The sequence below is a fragment of the Tupaia chinensis genome, unplaced genomic scaffold, assembly GCF_000334495.1.
Source record: "Tupaia chinensis unplaced genomic scaffold, TupChi_1.0 Scaffold000320_2, whole genome shotgun sequence".
Classification (NCBI taxonomy): Eukaryota; Metazoa; Chordata; class Mammalia; order Scandentia; family Tupaiidae; genus Tupaia; species Tupaia belangeri.
The window spans coordinates 1,748,693-1,767,174 of NW_006159814.1; the positions used below are offsets into that span (position 1 = coordinate 1,748,693).

An 18,482-nucleotide genomic window follows, 5' to 3' on the forward strand; every position below is an offset into this window, starting at 1 on the left:
CGGTGGCCCCCGTCTGGCCGGGACCCGGGTTCCCAAGGCTACCCCGGGGCTTCCAGAGCCCCGAGGTGGCGTGCAGCGATTGCGACTGTGGGGCCGGTGTCGGCGCTGGCCCGGCAGGTAGCCCGGGCCTTGTCCCCACCCCAGGCGTCCGTCCTTGCCGGCGTTTCGCCTACCCCCGCCGCAGCCCGCGGCCCCGGCCTGAGCCCGGAGGCCTCTGCAGTCTGCGCGGCGGGAGGTGGGCAATCCTGCTTTTACCGTCTTGGTCCTCACTTGTGAAGCCAGCGGTGGTCCCGGCCCAAGGTCATGGAGTAATTCTGGTTGGAAATGGGGGTCTGGGCACAGTTGAAATGGGTGTCCTGGGGGCCGGAGTGAAGTTAATAGCGAAACAGCGATGTAAATAGAAGGGAATTGGGCCCTCATTTTTGGCCACTATTGGTAGTATTATTTCTACAATGGAGATTTATTTTACTTCGGCAGGAAGGGACAGCAAGTCCCCAAATTAGAAGCCTTCTCCCTCACCCTTGCCCGAAATGATGCGTTCAGTAAACCTGTCTCTAAAAGTATTTTCCAGGGGATGGGCCATGGGGGGGCGGGGAGGAGAGGGAAGGAATTAAAGCATTCAGGAAAGCATTCAGGTTTGAGAAGTCCTATGAACTGTGTTTTCTTTAGTCTTACACGAAATGGGTTCTTTCTACGGGAAGTTAAAGCAACACAGAGTATTTAAGTATTACAAAATGCCATCTCAGTAAAAAGCCTTTGTGCAGAACAGAAAATGCTTCTTAGTGGAGTAAGATATGGGTTCTCCCTCGATACCAAACATTAATTTTTCTGGAAAACATTCAATTTGGAGTGAACTGTATTATTTATATATGTCCGGCCTCTTTTCTGATGAGCTCCTTAGCTTCTGTTTTATACAGAGCATACCACCAATGAAACAATAGTTTTTCAACTGGAAAAACTGAAAAATTCTCACCACTGGGCCAGCAGATGGCATGGTTTGGGGAGGGGCGGTTGAAGGTGGTTTGAATCCAGCTTGAAGGATACACCAGGCTTGAGTACCTGTGTGCCTGAAATCTCAAGGGGAGAAATGGATGATAGACTGTGGTGTGGTTGTCTCCCATGGAGAGTAATTTCTTACTTTCTCTCCCTCCTAGGAGCACAGGCACCCATTAGCAAATTTAAAACAAAAAAACAAAAAACCCTTACTCTCTTGATGCCAGTGGATTAGACAGAGTAGGCTGGGAAGTGCTTTAAAAGTGTTAATTTGGAAGGTGCAAATCCAGGCCCTGAACTTGTAAGGAAATGCAAAAAAGCTAGGATTGTAATAGAGCCACTTCTTTTTTTTTTTTTTTTTTTTGAGAGGTTTTTGCTATAGGGCACGTGTGCTCGCCAGACAGACAGAGACATAGAGACAGAAAGCGAGAAATCACCCCCCAGGGTGGGGTGGCCACGCCGTAATCCCTTCTCCATTCTCCTCTCAGGATCTTGGGCACGCACACACACGCACCTGGCATGAGTTTAAGCCAATGGGTCCGGGACTCGAACCGTGGTTGACTACGTGGGAGTCCAGCGACATAGCCATTACGCTAACTGCTGGTCCCTCTTTATTTTTTTTTTTTTAAAGAGAGATTTTTGCTATAGGTCATGTGTGCGAGACAGAGACAGAAAGCAAGAAATCACCCTCCCAGTGGAGGAGGGCCACATTGCAATCCCTTCTACTTTGTTCTCCTCTCAGGATTTTTGGGTGTGCATGCACATGTGCCCAGCATGAGTTTTAAGCCGCTGGGTCCAGGACTTGAGTTGCGTTTAACCATGTGGGAGTCCAGAGACATAACTATTATGCCATTTGCTGGTCCCTGAATCTGGGTTTTCTATATGGCTCCTAGAGTCCTATTGCTTTCCCACTAGCTGGACCATATTTTTTTCATCCCCTCCTTTTTTTTTAAAGTTGCCATAGGGAATGTGCACCTATCAGAGAGGGACAGAGAAAGAAAGAGAAATATGGGGTGTGGATGCACTGCAAACCCTCCTCCTCCATGGGACATCCAGGCATGCGTGTATGCTGGATTACAACTTTGGGGTCCAGCATTCTTTGTTTCTCTCTCATAATAGAACTAAATTAATGAAGAGAAAAGTTTAGGGCTTTGGCATAGTGGGTAGGGTGGCTTGATTCCATGTGGATGACTTTGTGTTTCGAGTCCTTGACTTGGTGGTCTGAGAAACATGCTGGGCACTTGTGCATCTCTATCTAAAATCCTGAAAGGAGGGAAAGAAGGAGAAAAAGAGATTGTGGGTGATAAGGGGTGCTTTCTCCTTTCCTTTGTATCTCTTTGGCAAGCATATGTTTCCTCTAGCAAAAAAATAAAAGGAAAAGAAAATAAAGAATCATTTATTTATTCTTTTTAAAATTTTATTTATTTATTTATTTTTTAAATTTGACTAGAGAGAGACACACAGAGAGAGGGGGAAAGTAAGAAAGCATGCTACCAGGTCCAGGACTTGAACTGCAGTTGACCATGTGGGAGTGTCCAGTGCCTTAACCACCACGTCATCTGCTAGTCTGCTATTCTTTTTGTTAAAAAGAGTTATTTAATTTTATTAATCATTACTATTACTATTTTCAAAATTTGACCAGAGAGAAATAGAGAAAGTGAGAAAGCAAGCTACTAGGCCTGGGATTCGAACTACTGTAGGCCACATGGGAGCTCAGCACCTTAACCACCACACCACCTGGCAGCCCTGAAGTAGAAATTTAAGGATTAGTTGCATTCTGGATTCTGAAACTGTACTCATGTACTATTTGAACTCTGTTGCATTAAAATTAATTTGTCCGTTTTATACTTTTTATTTATGTTTTTAGGTTTTGCCACAGGACACATGTGCTTGCCAGAGAGAGAGAAAGGGAAAGTGAGAGATTACCGTCCCCTGCCTGCCCCCAAGGGATGGCCACTACACAATCCCTTCTCCATTCTCAGGACCTTGGGCACGCACGCACACATGCCTGGTGTGATCCTCAAGCTGCCAGGTCTGGGATTCAAACGTAGTTGGCCATGTGGGAATCCATTGCCTTAACCACCACACCACCTGCTGGTTCTTATTTTTTTGTGTTTAAATTACCAGAGGGTACCTGTACTTACTTGTGAGAGAGGAAGAGAACAACCTACAATGGAGTATGGTCATGCCACAATCTTTTTTCCTCCATTTTTCTGTCCTGTTAGTATTCTGATTATGTATGCATACTTGTGTTCTATGTATTTTTCAAGCTGCCAGGGTCAGGATTTGAACAGCTGTCAGCCACATGGAATCTTGCACCTAATGCACAGTACTTAACCATTGCACTATAGGGCTGGTCCCTGTTTTGTATATTCTTTTAGTTTTCTATAGGACCCTTGTACCCTTTGGAGAGAGACAGAGAGTTAGAGAGAGAGGGTAAGTGAGAAATCACCCCCTGGGGGGTTGGCCACACCACTGTCCTTTTTCCTCCATTTCTCCATCCTGTTGGAACTTGTAGCATGAACACACACACGCCTGGCGTAGTCTTCAAGCCACTGGGGCCAAGATGCAAACTGGCCACATGAGATCCGGCTCCCATAATCACTAGGCTCTGCAGCCAGCTCACTGGAAGGCTGTAGGGGTGTTCTGCAATATGACAAGACCTTGTCAAGGAAGCCTATTTCTTCTCTTTCTCTTAAAATAAAATACATTTTAAAAAGTAAATAATTTGGGGGCCAGAGGTGACATGGTGGTTAAGGCATTGTACTCCCAAATGACTGACTATGGTTCAAGTTCTAGAACTGGCAGCTTGAAAATCATACTAGGTGTGTGTGTGCATGTGCCTAAAATCCTGAGGAGAGAACGGAGGAGAAAGGATTGCAGTGTGGCCATACCCCCTGGGGGGCTGGGAGGTGATTTCTTGCTTTCTTTCTCTCTTTTTGCCAAGCACATGAGCCCTATAACAAAAATCTCTCAAAAAAAAAAAAAAATTGCCAGGCACATGTGCTTGCATGCCCAAAATCTTAGGGGAAGAACGAAGGACAAGGGATTGCAGGGAAGTCATCCTCTTTTGGGAATGATCACTCATTTTCCCTCTCAATGTCTCTCTCTCTCTGTTTGTCTCCGGCAAGTGCATGTGCTCTATGGCAAAAACCAAAAACCAAAACAAAACAAAACAAAAACAACAACAACAAAAACTTTGTAAGGTAGAAGTTAAGGTGTCATATATAGATGTGCACAGCATATAGATAATACATTGAATATACTGAAAATATACTGAAAGAATACTGAAACATTGACATTGATCATTTCTGGGTAGATAAAAGATAGATGAAAGGTATGCAAAGAATGAAGGAGTACCTTCATATTTTACTTTTTATGCTTTTACCATTGTTTGAACCTTTCACATAAAAAATGAATAAACCTTATTGTGAAATATCTTTTTTGGGAGGGGGGTTACCATATAGTCCATTATCATATACTTTTAGAGAAAAGGAGATAATTTGGAGAACCAGTTTTTTAAAAAGAATTATTTAGGGACCAGCAGTTGGTGTAATGGTTATGTTGCTGGACTCCCAGGTAGTTGACTGCTGTTCGAGTCCCAGACCCAGTGGCTTAAAGTCACGTCAGGCATGTGTGCATGCGTGGCCAAGATCCTAGGAGGAGAGTGAAGAAGAAGGGATTGTGGCGTGGCCATCCCCCCCTAGGGGGTGATTTCTCGCTCCCTGTCTCTCTGTCTCTCTCTGTCTTTCTGGCGAGCACACACTCCCTATAGCAAAAACCTCTCCAAAAAAAAATTTTATTTTATTTATTATTATTTTTTAAATTTTACCAGAGAGAGAGAGAGAAAGAGAAAGTGAGAAAGCAAACTATCAAGTCTGGAACTTGAACCATGGTCAGCCATGTGGGAGTCAAGCACCTTAACCACCACTCCACCTGCTGACCCCCAGGAGAGCCAGTATTTAAATAAGCTAGAAGTAGAGTTTGTATTATGTGACAAGATCGAAGGTAGGAAACTTACTTTCATAGGAAAAAGGTTCATGTGGGTCTCATGGAAAGGGTTAGGAAAGAGGTGGTCAGCAGAGGAAAGAGAGAGTTAGGAGTCAGGAAATAAGGGAAAAGAGGAGCTTACATTTGGTTGGTGGGAGTGGATCTGTGCAACTTGAACGTTGTCAGAGGCCTGATGCTTTTGGTAGACTTTGTAGTCTTTGTTTTGTATCATGTTCAAGCTAAGTATTGTCCAGAATTTATTTTATTCCACTGTCTCAGAAGAGACCAGCTGACTAGCTAGCATTCTGAATTAGCAATTTTTAAAAAAGAATTAATTAATTAAAATTTGACCAGAGAGGGACAGAATGTGTGTGTGTGTGTGTGTGTGTGTGTGTATGTGTGTGTGTGTGAGAGAGAGAGAGAGAGAGAGAGAGAGAGAGAGAGAGGGAAAGTGAGAAAGCAAGGCTCCTAGGTCCGGTACTTGAACCACAGTTGGCCATGTGGGAATCCAGCACCCTTACCCACCACACCACCTGCCAGCCCCATGAATTAAAAGTATTTATAGAAATGAAAAGGCTTTTCTAGTAGATTGCAAAGGATAGGAGGAGGGAGACCCTTTAGTAAATTATATTAGAATTGGGGCTCACAAATGGCATGGTAGTTAAGGGTATTAGACTCCCACATGGCCCACTGAGGTTTGAATCCCATACCTGGTGGCTTGCTTTCTCACTTTCCCTCTCTTTCTGTCTCCTTCTCTGTCCCTCTGCCCTTTAGCAAAAAATAAAAACAGTAGATTAGGTCAAATACTTTTAGGGTTGTATATAAAAGGGTCTGTTAATTTTTTTATGTTATTTATTTCTTCCATAAGTGAGCAAGAGAGAGAAAGCATCCCCAACAGGGTCCAATGCCCTGATCAACTTCCAGCTCTAGTGGGCTCTAGATCATTGTATTCACATGCCAAGAGTATTCAGAGAGGTCTCTGGATGCAAACTTGGAGCTCTCCAATGTGGATTGGTCTCACAGAATATAGAGCTTTAACCCCTATGTTACTGACAGGACCCTGTGGTGGGTTTTTGGTTTTAAGTCTCTTTCATGAGAGGGAGGGAGGAAGTGAGAGAGAGATGCATACATATACAGACTGATACACTAGGTAGGATCTTGCCATGCCACACGCTTCCCCTCAGCCTTCTAGCCAGCTCAGAGTGTTCAGATCTATCTGGAATCTGAACCATAGGCCTGCTCATACAGCTCTGTTAATTGTGCAGCAGTGCCCTACTGTGTATGCCACCACAACTGGACTGTTTTTTTGTTTTAAGTTAAATTTTGCAATTTTTTTCTTGATAGGCTATAGAAATTAGTTGATATTTATATACTGGCATTTATTCTATGACCCTGCAAAATTTCTGTATTTGTTTTAGTAGTCTTTTAAAAAATTTTAAATTTGTTAGAGGACCCATGCACTTGCTAGAGAGCCTATGCACTTGAGAGAGAGAGGGGGAGAAAGTACTCCTCAATGGGGTGTGGTCATGCTGCAGTCTCTGCCCTTTCAACATCCTGTGATTTTGGACAGGCATGCATATCAGTGTTTTTCAAACTGTTGCATCTGGGATTCAAACCACCAGGTTAGCTAGGTGGCATCTGGCTACCTTAACCACTAGGCCATGGGGCTAGCCCTCTAGCAGTCTTTTTTTTTTGTATATTCCTTAGCATTTTCCACTTGAATTATCATGTCATCTGTAAATAAATGTTTCTTCTTGTTAACATGAGTATGCCTCTTATTTTTCTGTCTTGCCTTACTGTATTAGCTAGGACCTCCAGTAGAGTGTTGAAAAGAAGTGGAGATGGGACAGCTGGTGGTGTGGTGGTTGAGGCAGTTGGATCCCACATGGCTAATTGTGTGATTTGAGTCCTGTACCCTGTGGCTTGAGAGGCACTCTGATTGTGTGTGCATGTGTGCCTAAAGTCCTAAAAGAAGAAGAGGAGGGGAGGGAATGTGACATGACTGTCCACCTTTGAGGGTGTAATGTTTCATAGGTGTAATGCACTGCCTGCTCTGTGTTCTACCTACATTAAGACATTCTCACTTCCCTGTCACTCTGTTGCTATCAAGCACACATACCTTCTAGCAAATTATAAATGAATGGATGGATGGATGGATAAATAAATAAATAAATAAATAAATGGTAAAAGAGGATATCTTTGTCTTGTTCCTGAACTTAGGGAGAAAGCTCATGATGTAATAATCTTTAAGTTTTCTGTTAGATGCCTTTTATAAGGTTGAAGAATTTCATTAATGTAGTCAAGACTAACCAAAATCTAGCTTTTTTTTTTAAAGATTATTTTATTTAATTTTATTTATTCATTCATTTATTTTTTAATTTGACCAGAGAGAGAGAGAGACAAAGAGAGAGAGAGAGAGAAAGTGAGAAAGCAAGCTACCAGGTCCAGGACTTGAACCATGGTCAGCCATGTGGGAGTGTTCAGCACCTTAACCACCATGCCACCTGTTGGTCTCCCAAAATCTAGCTTTTTTAAGAATTATTTTATTTAACTTTATTTATTTATTTTAAAAATTTGACCAGAGGGACAGAGTGAGTGAGCAAGAGAGAGAGAGAGAAAGTGAAAAAGTAAGCCGTCAGATCTGGGACTTGAACTGTGATAGGCCATGTGAGAATCCAGCACCTTTAACCACCATACCACATGCTGGCCCCTCAAATTCTAGCTTTATTTTTATTTTACCACCCTTAATTTGCTAATATTTTTGTTCATCCTTAATCTTTTGATGATTAAAGGAGCATTTTGATCAATGAATGGATGAATGCTACCGTCCTTGTTACTTTATTTCTTGTCTTTTGTGGCCTAATGTGGAAGTGATTATAGTACATTGAACAATTGGCACAAATTCAAGAAGGAGGCTGATAGTGGAGAATACGGATATATTTTTTCACTCCTGTGAAAATTCTACTACTTTCAAGAGCACCTTAGATGTCTCTTAGACTGTTTTATAAGTGTATTGCACTGCTTGCTCTGTGTTCTGCCTACTTTAAGGATATAGAAGTTGTAATTGGGTGTTCTATTAATAAATGTCATGTATAAAGTTCTCAAAATAGATGATAGTGTATGTGCTGCTAAAGTGAACACTCGATAGATTATAAACACAAGTCTCTGTGGTTAACAGAACCCCCTTTCTGTTTCTAGGGACCAGCAGTTGGCATAATGGCTATGTTGCTGGACTCCCATGTAGTCAACCGTGGTTGAGTTTGAGACCCGGTGGATTAAACTCAAGCCAGGAGCGTGTGCATGTGTGCCCAGGATCCCAAGAGGAGAATGGAAGAGAAGGGATTGCAGTATGACCATCCCCCCCCTCGGGGGTGGTTTCTCTCTTTCTCTCTGTCTTTCTGGCGAGTGCACGCATCTTATAGCAAAAAACCTCTCTCAAAAAAAAGAACCCCCTTTCTGTTTCTGAAGAAACTTGTAAAAAATAATCAGAAGGCCTTGAGTTGTTGCTTAATTTCCATTTTTGAAAGCTATCCCACATAGTTGGTTCAAAGACATTTTGCTACTCAAGAATGAAAAGCATAGGATTAGAAAGATGGAAATAACTATTTCTTAAGATTGGTGCTGTGCTTTTTTTTAATGGAATTTGGACTAGTATACAGCCTAGACAGTTTGTAGTAGAGCAGTTAAAAAAAAAAACCTCTGCTTTGCTAGGCATTGTACCTATAAATGAAAGCTTACCCTAAGTGCCTTTTTTTTTCTAATTTTATTTCATTTATTATCATCATTATCATGTGTTTAATTTTACCAGACAGATACAGAGAGAAAGGGAAAGTAGGGAAGCAAGCCTCCAGGGGAGGCGTACGAAAGGAAAGCAAGCCTCTGGGACTCGAACCTTGGTTGACCATGTGGGAGTCCAGTGCCTTAACCACCATTCGAACCATGGTCGACCATGTGGGAGTCCAGTATCTTAGCCACTATGCCACCCCCCCCATGCTTTTGTATTGATTTTAATAAGAGAGGACTTAAATTTCTAAAATAAGACATGAAAGGGAGAAAGAACTCAAATGACTAAAATAAGGAATGAAAGGGGAAATTAATAACAGTAATAAAAAGGATCGTAGAGAATGCTATGAATAATTGCATGCCATACAGATGCAATAGATAAATTCCTAGAAAGTCGCAAACTACTGAAGATGACTCAAGAGGAAATTAAAAAAAATCTGAATAGACCTATAGCAAATAAAAAGATTGGAGTAATAGTAAAAGTACCACTTGCAGAGAAAAGACTACGCTCAGATGGCTTCACCGATGAAATCTACTGAATGAAGGGAAGCAGCAGTTAGCGTAATGGCTATGTCGCTGGACTCCCACGTAGTCGACCGCGGTTCGTGTCCCGGACCGGTGGCTTAAAACTCACACCGGTCGTGTGTGTGTGCGTGTCCAGGATCCCGAGAGGAGAATGGAGGAGAAGGGATTGTGGCGTGATCATCCCCTCTGGGGGGTGATTTCTTGCTTTCTGTCTCTCTGTCTCTCTCTGTCTGTCTGGTGAGCGCACGTGCCCTCTCCAAAAAAAAAAAAAAAAAATCTACTGAATGTTTAAAGAAGAATCATCACAGTTTAAAAATTATTTTTTGCTCTAGGGTGCATGCACTTGGTGGGTAGAAAGAGAGAAAGAAAGTGAGGAAGTATTCCTTATGGGTCACAGTCATGCTGTAGTCTTCTCCGTGTCTCCCTTGAGGATCTTGGGCACTACACATGCCCAGCATGTTTTTCAAGCCACCAGCACAGTTGGCCGTGTGGGATCCAACAACCTTAAACACTGTGTCTCTGGCTTGCCTATCAGTACCAATTCTTTATAGCCTTTCCAAAAAATAGAAGAGAAAAGAAAAAAAAAAAAGAGGAGAGAGCACTTCTCAGCCCAATTTCCTTTCCTCCATTCTCGTCTCAAGATTTTGGGCTTGCCTGCTGCACACTCACCTTGTGTGATTTTCAAGTCACCAGGTCCGGGACTCAGACTGTGGTCAGCCTTGTAGAAGTCCAGCGCCTTAGCTATCACCCTACTTACTGCCCCTGCTTGGCTCTGTATCTCATTCAGATCATGCAGTGCTTTCTAGATTGTACTGAATTATCTTTTTTTTTTTTTCTTAGATTCTCAAGCACAAGAAGTCGATAGAGGCATTGTTCATTGGAAGCATCACAAATCGACTTAAAGAAAAAGTTGATAAATGATTTCACTAAGGTAAGAAAAATACATTAATTTACTAGAGAACACATTTGCTTGCTGGTGATAAAGAAAGGAAAAGTGAGAAAGAACTCCCACAGGAAGGATGGCCCTGCTGCAGTCCCTTCCCCTTCATTTTCCTTCAGGATTTTGGGCACACACACACCTGATGTGTCTTTCAGGCTACCAAGTACAGGACTTGAACTGTACAGCTGACCATGTGGGATCCAGCTACTTAATCACCATGCTACCGATTGGCCTAGCAGCTTTATACTTTTATAATTTAGTATCTTCTAAGATGATTAGTCATTGTACCAAATATACTTTATATTTTCAGGTGAATGTAACTTAAATTTTTATTTTTTGACAAGTTATGTATCTACATAATAAAACATTCAAGTGTGGAAGTACCCAAAAGCTTCTCTCACATGCCTGATACTGGTCCTCGGGTTCTCTTCCCAAGAAATCATCACTATTACTGTTAACTTATGTCTCCTGCAGATCTGTGGTGTGCTTGAGCAAGCATGTGTTTCTGTATATTTCTTTCCTTTCACCATTTCCCTTTTCTCTTTTTACACAAAGGGGGTAATGGTGTACATAGTGTTCTGTACCTTGCTTTTCTGGTTTAATAATGTTTCTTGGCCATACTACAGTATTGATTATAGCTCCATTTGTTAGACAGCTTTATCAAAGTATAATTTATTTATAATAAATATTCCCTCTTAAAATTATAATTTGGTGGGTTTTGGCAGGTGTATTATTATTTTTAAAAATAATTATTTACTAAATTTTATTTATTATTATTATTATTATTATTACCATTTTTTAATTTGCTGTAGGGCGCATGTATTCACCAGAGAGAGAGAGAGAGAAAGAAAGAAAAAGAGGGAAGGAGAGAAAGGGAAAGTAAGAAAGCAAGCTACTAAGTCCAGAACTTGAAATGTTATTGACCATGTGGGAGTGTCCAGCACCTTAACCACCATGCCACCTGCTGGCCCCTCAGTTTTTTTTTTTTTTTTTGAGAGATTTTTGCTATAGGGCGCGTGTGCTCGCCAGACAGACAGAGAGAGACATAGAGACAGAAAGCGAGAAATCACTCCCCAGGGGGGATGGTCATGCCACAATCCTTTCTCCTCCATTCTCCTCTCGGGATCTTGGGCACGCATGCACATGCGCCCGGTGTGAGTTTTAAGCCACCGGGTCCGGGATGCAAACCACGGTCGACTACATGGGAGTCCAGCAACATAGCCATTACACTAACTGCTGGTTCCCTTGGCCCCTCAGTTTTGACAGATTTAAATACTTATCATTATCATGAAAGAGATACAGAACAGTTTTTCGTCATCCCAAAATTTTATCTCTCTCTTTACTCTTGACTCCAGGCAATAACTAGTCTGCTTTTTGTCACTATACATTAGTTTGCCTCTTTTTTTTTTTTTTTTTTTTTCAGTTTGCCTTTTTTAGAATTTTATAGAAGGTAAAATAAAAAAAATTTTTTTTTTTTTTTTTAGAGGTTTTTGCTATAGGGCGCATGAGCTCATCAGAAAGACAGAGACAGAAAGTGAGCAAGCACCCCCCAGGGGAGATGGCCACGCCACAGTCCCTTCTCCATTCTCCTCTTGGGATCTTGGGCATGCACGCACATGCATCCAGTGTGAGTTTAAGCCACAGGTCCGGGATTCTAACTGTGGTCGACTACACGGGAGTCCAGCAACATAGCTATTATACCAACTGTTGGTCCAAGTATATTACTCTTTTATACCTAGGTTTCTCAGCATGATGATTATAAGGTTCATCATTATTGTTCCATATATTAGTAGCTTTTTCCTTTTGGTTGCTGAGTAGTTTTCTGTTCTGTGGATAACACCACATTTTATTTATGTATTTACTTGACTTTCATGTTGATTTAATTATTGGGCATAAAGCTGCTTCAAACATTTGAAACAAGTCTATGTGGACATATGTGGAATGATTAGGATTCTTGCCCTAAAAAACAGTATACCTTGGAGCCAGCAGACGGCATAATGGTTAAGGTGCCGGACTCCCACATAGCCGACCACGGTTCAAGTCCCAGATCCGGTGGCTTAAACTCATGTCAGGCGCGTATGTGTGCATGCCCAAGATCTTGAGAGGCGAACAGAGGAGAAGGGATTGTGGCGTGGCCATCCCCCCTGGGGAGTGATTTCTCGCTTTCTGTCTCTCTGCCTCTCTCTGTCTTTCCAGCGAGTGCATGCACCCTATAGCAAACACCTTTCCAAAAAAAAAAAGCCCTGTTTAACTGTGTCAATTCTTTTCCTGTGAATATTTTTTTTCCTCTACGGTTTTGCTTTACCGTTTTAAACTGATTTTTTTATATTTATTATGAATTATTTCTTAAATAATTCATACATGTTTAAATAGTTTTTTATATTTTAAAACTTTTCCACAACATAAAATAGATGTATATTATTCCATTAGGTTCATGTACCATACTGAAATTCAAGTTAGAAATGCTAAAACTAGGGCCAGCCTACCTGATGGTTGAGGCAGCTGGATCCCATATGCCCCAGTATGTGATTTGAGTACTAGACCAGTGTCTTGAAAAACATGCTGGACATGTGTGCTCAGAATCATGAAAAGAGGGAAAGATGGAAGAAAAGGCATATCAGTGTGTCTATAATCCATAGAGATTCTTTCTTGCTTCCCTTTTGCCTCTCTCTGCATCTTTCTTCAATGAGCACATGTGTCCTCTGGTAAATTTTTTAAAAAAAGAAATGCTAATAGTAAATGCTATGTGTAAAATATGTGTTGAAGAAATAATAAAATAGTAGGATATGATAGAATTACAGAGTTATTTTTGATGAGAGGTGAATGGATGGTTATTATCTTTCCATTGTCTTGTCTTTTTTGTTGTTGTTTTTTCATTTGCTATAAGACATGTACACTTGCTGGAGAGAGATAGAGAAAGTGAGAAAGCATCCCCCAGGAGGAATGAGTACACCACAATCCCTTCTCCAGTCTCCTCTTGGATTCTGGACACACAGGCATACATGTACATGGTGTTTTCCTTTCCCCCCCCTGAGATTTTTGCTGTAGGGTACATGCACTTGTTGGAGACATAGAGAGAAAGTGAGACATCGCCCTCCAGAGGGGATGGCCACACTGCATTCCTTTCTCTTCCATGTTCCTCTCAGGATTTGGGGAATGCACCCAGTGTGAGTTTTAAACTCCTGGGTCCAGGATTTGAACCATGGTCAACCATGTGGGAGACCATTGCCACAACTACTATGTCACTTACTGCCCCCGACATGTTTTTCTTTTCCTTTCTTTCTTTCTTCCTTCCTTCCTTTCTTTTCTTTTGAGAGAGATTTTTGCTATAGGGCGTATAAACTCACCAGAGAGACAGACAGAGAGACAGAAAGTGGGACATCACCCTCCAGGGAGGATAGCCATGTCATAATCCCTTCTCTGTTCTTTTCTCAGGATCTTGGACATCCACACTCATGTGCCCAGTGTGAGTTTTAAACCTCTGGGTCCAGGACTCGAACCGCAGTTGATTATGTGGGAGTCTGGCTATATAACCGTTATACCATCCTCTGGTCCTCCTGGTGTGTTCTTCAAGCCTCTGAATCTAGGACTCTAACCGCACAATCAGCCATGGGGTGGGATCCAGCCAACCCAACCACCATACTACCTGGCTGGCCTTTTCCTTTGTCTTTTTTTTTTTTTTTGGAGAAGTCTTTGCTATAGGACTCATGCGTTCTCCAGAAAGACAGAGACAGAGAGATAGAAAGTGAGAAATCACCCCCCAGGGGAGATGGCCACACCACAATCCTTTCTTCTCTATTCTCCTCTCGAAATCTTGGGCATACATGCACACCTGCCTGGCGTGAGTTTAAGCCACTAGATCTCACACTTGAACCACAGTTGACTACGTGGGAGTTCAGCGACAAAGCCATTACGCCAACTGCTGGCCCCTTCCTTTGTCTTTTTAAACACTTAAAAAGTACTTTTTCTTTTAGGTGCTGTGTAACGTTGTTAAGAGCATATTATAAGGAATGATTTTGTCAAATTTTCATGAGTTATGGTTGCTGATACATCAGTTCTGTCTTGCAGGAAAAGAATTGTAAGTAAATCTCCAAGGAATTAACAGATTTTCACCTACTTTATGCTTACATAAGACAAATTATTAATTATTCATAGGCATGTACTTGGAATACTTGCTTGTTAGCCTTACTTGTACAAGCTGAATATTTCAGAAAGAGAAGTTAGATTTTATTTAAGTCAAGCTTATTTTTATGTAATGTTAGCATTGCCATGTTTCATGGATTATACTTAAATTAATTTTTATTTTATTTTTTAATTTTCCAGAAATGGCAGCAAAAAAGGAAATTTATATTAATAGAGTACTTTATTAAACGAAGGAGATTAGATAAGAACTGCAAGCCAACAGACTCAGCAAGCAAGGAAAGAAACGTGTTAGCCATAAGACATGTTTCACATGAATCAAAGTCCAGTAACTGTAGACTTCAGAAGAAAAAAGTTTTCAAAAATTTCGGCAAAACAGCTAAGTCAGTGATAAATAATTCTTCCAGTAATAGAGCTAGATCTGAAACCAGTATTAATTGAAAAATTGCTAGAAACAGATTGAACCGGAGTTAAATTTCTTATCATAAAAACTTTAAAAAATATCCAATTAGAATTAAAATTTCCTCAAATTTCTATTGCCTTGTCCGAAGTAAAATTATCTCTCAGCATTTATGCCAGCTTTTCTCGTGTCTTAGAGATGACAGGCAGAAACCTTACTTGAAGCCAACTAGTATTTTTGTTGAAAATGTTATAATAGCATCAGTTAAACTTGATTTTTAAGACCTGCTCCTCAGTAATACTAGCTACTTAGCAATCGTGCCTACCAGGACACGAAAATCCTTTCAGAAGCTACTTAGAAAAGAAAGACATTACTCAGGAATGATGTCCATTCAGGAGAAATCAAAAGAAAATTCTTCCAAACTTTCTAAAAAAAGTAAAGATAAGAATGTAGAAACAGAAATGCAAGGGTCTCAAAATAATTTAGCACGAAATTCTGGTTCAGAGGAAGCTCTAAAATCACCGGTTAAATCTTCCAGTGAAAGTAAAATAAATCAGCCTGAATTGGGAACACGCATGAGTACAAGGTCAGCAAAGGCAGTGTCCAGTGATAAAAAAACTGCTAAACCCATTAATAAAAATATGGTGGTTGTGAAGGGAAAGGGGCAAGAATCCACAAAAAAAAAGTTATCTCAGAAAAAATTGGCACATGAAACCCCAAAAGTAAACGAACAGCTTAACCGGAGATCGCAAAGACTACAACAGTTAACAGAGGTTTCAACAAGATCTTTGCGTAGTAGAGAAATTCAGGGTCAACAAGTTCAAGCAGTTAAACAGAGTTTGCCACCAACAAGAAAAGAGCACTGTAGCAATACTCAAAGTAAATCTAATAAAGTTAAAACGAGTCAAAAGCATGTAAAAAGAAAAGTACTGGAAATAAAATCTGACTTTAAAGAGGATGAAAATCCAGTAATTAATGAAGTAATAAATTCTCCAAAGGAAAAAAAGCGTAAAGTCGAGCATCAGACAGCTTATTCTTGTAGTTCTCAGTGCAGACAAGGATCCGAAAAGTGTCTTCAGAAGACTACTAAAAAAGAGGAAACAAAACCTGTGCCTGTAACTTCTGAGATAAAAAGATCAAAAACGGCTACGTCCGTGGTCTCTCTAAAGAAGGAAATGAAGTCGTCAGTTCATACACAAGTGAATGTTAGTGCAACATCCCAAAAGAATCCGCAGCCATCAGTGCCTGAACCAAGCGTAGATGAGCTAGAGCAAGCTGGAAAGAGCAAACGGGGTAGCATTCTCCAGCTATGTGAAGAAATTGCTGGTGAAATTGAGTCAGATACAGTAGAGGTAAAAAAGGAATCTTCACAAATGGAAAGTGTAAAAGAGGAGAAGCTTACCGAAATAAAATTGGAAGACACTAGTGTTGAAAGACAAATACTTCATCAGAAAGAAACAAATCAGGATGTGCAATGTAATCGTTTCTTCCCCAGTAGAAAAACAAAACCCGTGAAATGTATACTAAATGGAATAAACAGCTCAACTAAGAAGAACTCCAATTGGACTAAAATTAAACTCTCAAAATTTAACTCTGTGCAGAGTAAGTTGGACTCCCAACTTTCCCCTAAATTGGGCTTATTACGAACCAGTTTTTCATCACCAGCTTTAGAAATGCATAGTCCAGTGACTCAAAGTATATTTGGGGGAACAAAACCCCATGATAAACCTGTAACTTGCAACCAGGAAAAAATGAAGGAAACTAATTCTGGAGAAGTTAAAATTAATGATATTACAGTTGAAATTAATAAAACCACAAAAAGGGCTCCTGAAAACTGTCATTTGGATAATCAGATAAAACTTTCTTCTGATCCACCATTGGATAATCAGATGCAACATTCTTTTGAATCAACACCCAATAAGGTAACTCATTTTGATTGTGCACAGTAGAGGTGTGTGAGTACTTTTTTTTCTTTTTAAGAATTATTTTACTTAACTTTATTTATCCATTTATTTATTTATTTATTTTAATTTTATCAGAGAGAGATAGAGTGAGAGACAGAGAAAGCAAGAAAGCAAACCACCAGGTCTGCGACCCAAACCGTGGTCGGCCATGTGGGAGTCCAGCGCCCTTAACCACCACTCCACCTGCTGACCCCCGAGTACTTTTTCTTAAATAAATGTTTATAACATAGCTTAAGAACTAAGCTATGGGACTAAGCTTGTACTCTATATTCTTCAACTTTTTTCATGCTTCAGTTCTCCTTCTCACTTGATAGTGAAAGTTCTTTTCATGGAATTACCTTGCTTTTTTATTGGACATTTAAAATTTTTTTTCATTATAACAAAAATTTACTTAATAGATGAATTTTGCCTTTCTGTGTTGTAAATATCAACATCTATGGCCTGGCATACAGACATGTTATTGAATAAGAATCAAATGCTTGTTAACAAACATACTATTAGTTCATAGGGAAAGTCATGGTGCATTTTTCTATGTTTTCTTTCCCAGTGACCCAATAGTTCATAGAAGATTAAAGTCATTTCTTAGGGATTCTGTTAAGTTGTTAGCAAGAGTTTTATTGATCTAGTCTTGTGGTACATAGAATTTACTGATTCTGCTCCTTCCCACACACGTTCACACAACCAGCTGCTGGCCCCTGACTACTTTAGATATCTTATGTTTCTCATTGTTTCCTCATTTACACCTTTCATTTTAATTTTATTTGAAATGTAAACCTGGCCTGGAACAGTGGCCTGGTGGTAAAGGGAGCCTGATCCTACATTGCTAACTGTGATTAGAGTCCTGGGCCTAGCGGCTTGAAAACACAGCGAGTGTGTGCATGTACATGCTCAAAATCCCAAAAGGATAGAGAAATAGAGGAAAAATGGATTGTGGTGTGTCCATGCCCCATTGGGAGGTACTTTCCCTCTGTTGAGTGTATGTGCCCTCTTACATACTGCAAAAATCAAAAAACAAAACAAAAAAACCAAAATGAAAGCCTGTTGAATTCTAGCTTTTCTTTCTTTTTTTCTTTGGAGTTGCCAGAGGGTTCATTTGTTTGCCAGAGAGACAGAAGAGGAGAAAGAGAACCCTCCCCCATTGGGAATAGTTATGCCCCATATCTCTCTCCTTTTCTGTCTCCATTTCTCTCTCCTTTCAGGATTTTGGGTATTATATGCATATGTGCCCAGTGTGTTTTTTGAGCTACCCAGGACTTGAACCACATAGTGAGACATGTAAAATCTGGCTCTCTTAACCACCATGCCACAGGCTGGCCCTGGCTGTTCTTTTAAAGTTAATGTGCTGATTTGTTTTTTTATTAATTATAACTGTAGAAAATATGTTTCCTGGTTACTAAAATCTTGAACTTAAATTTGGACTCAGTTTTGACCAAGATGTTAAAATTAATGCCATTAAATTTAATGGAATAAATCACCCTTTTTTCCCATCCAATATTTTTTTTCTTTTAGAGAGAGATTTTTGCAATAGGGTATGTGTGCTTACCAGAGAAACAGAAAGAGAGAGAGAGAAAGAGAGAGACAGAGACACAGACAGACAGAAAGTGAGAAATCACTCCCAGGGGAAGTAATGGCCATGCTGCAATCCCTTCTCCATTCTCTCGGGATTTTGAGCACACATGCACACATGCCCAGCATATGTTTCAAGTCCCCGATCCTGGTCTTTTTTTTTTTTTTTGGGAAAGTTTTT

General features: G+C 40.5%; 1 protein-coding gene across 6 annotated transcripts in view; it reads left to right on the forward strand.

Moving 5' to 3' along the window:
• The window catches only part of ESCO1 (establishment of sister chromatid cohesion N-acetyltransferase 1), a 78,221-nt gene that overhangs the window by 1,067 nt on the left and 58,672 nt on the right, over positions 1-18,482 (forward strand). For all 6 annotated transcript variants that reach the window (XR_001370595.2, XM_027773096.1, XM_006151602.3 and 3 more), the window contains exons 2-4: positions 10,132-10,222; positions 14,206-14,309; positions 14,555-16,693. Coding sequence is in view for 5 of the 6 variants with exons in the window: in XM_027773096.1 (XP_027628897.1) it covers positions 15,152-16,693 (1,542 nt within the window). In the remaining variant the exon portion in view is untranslated. The remainder of the gene's footprint in view (positions 1-10,131; positions 10,223-14,205; positions 14,310-14,554; positions 16,694-18,482) is intronic.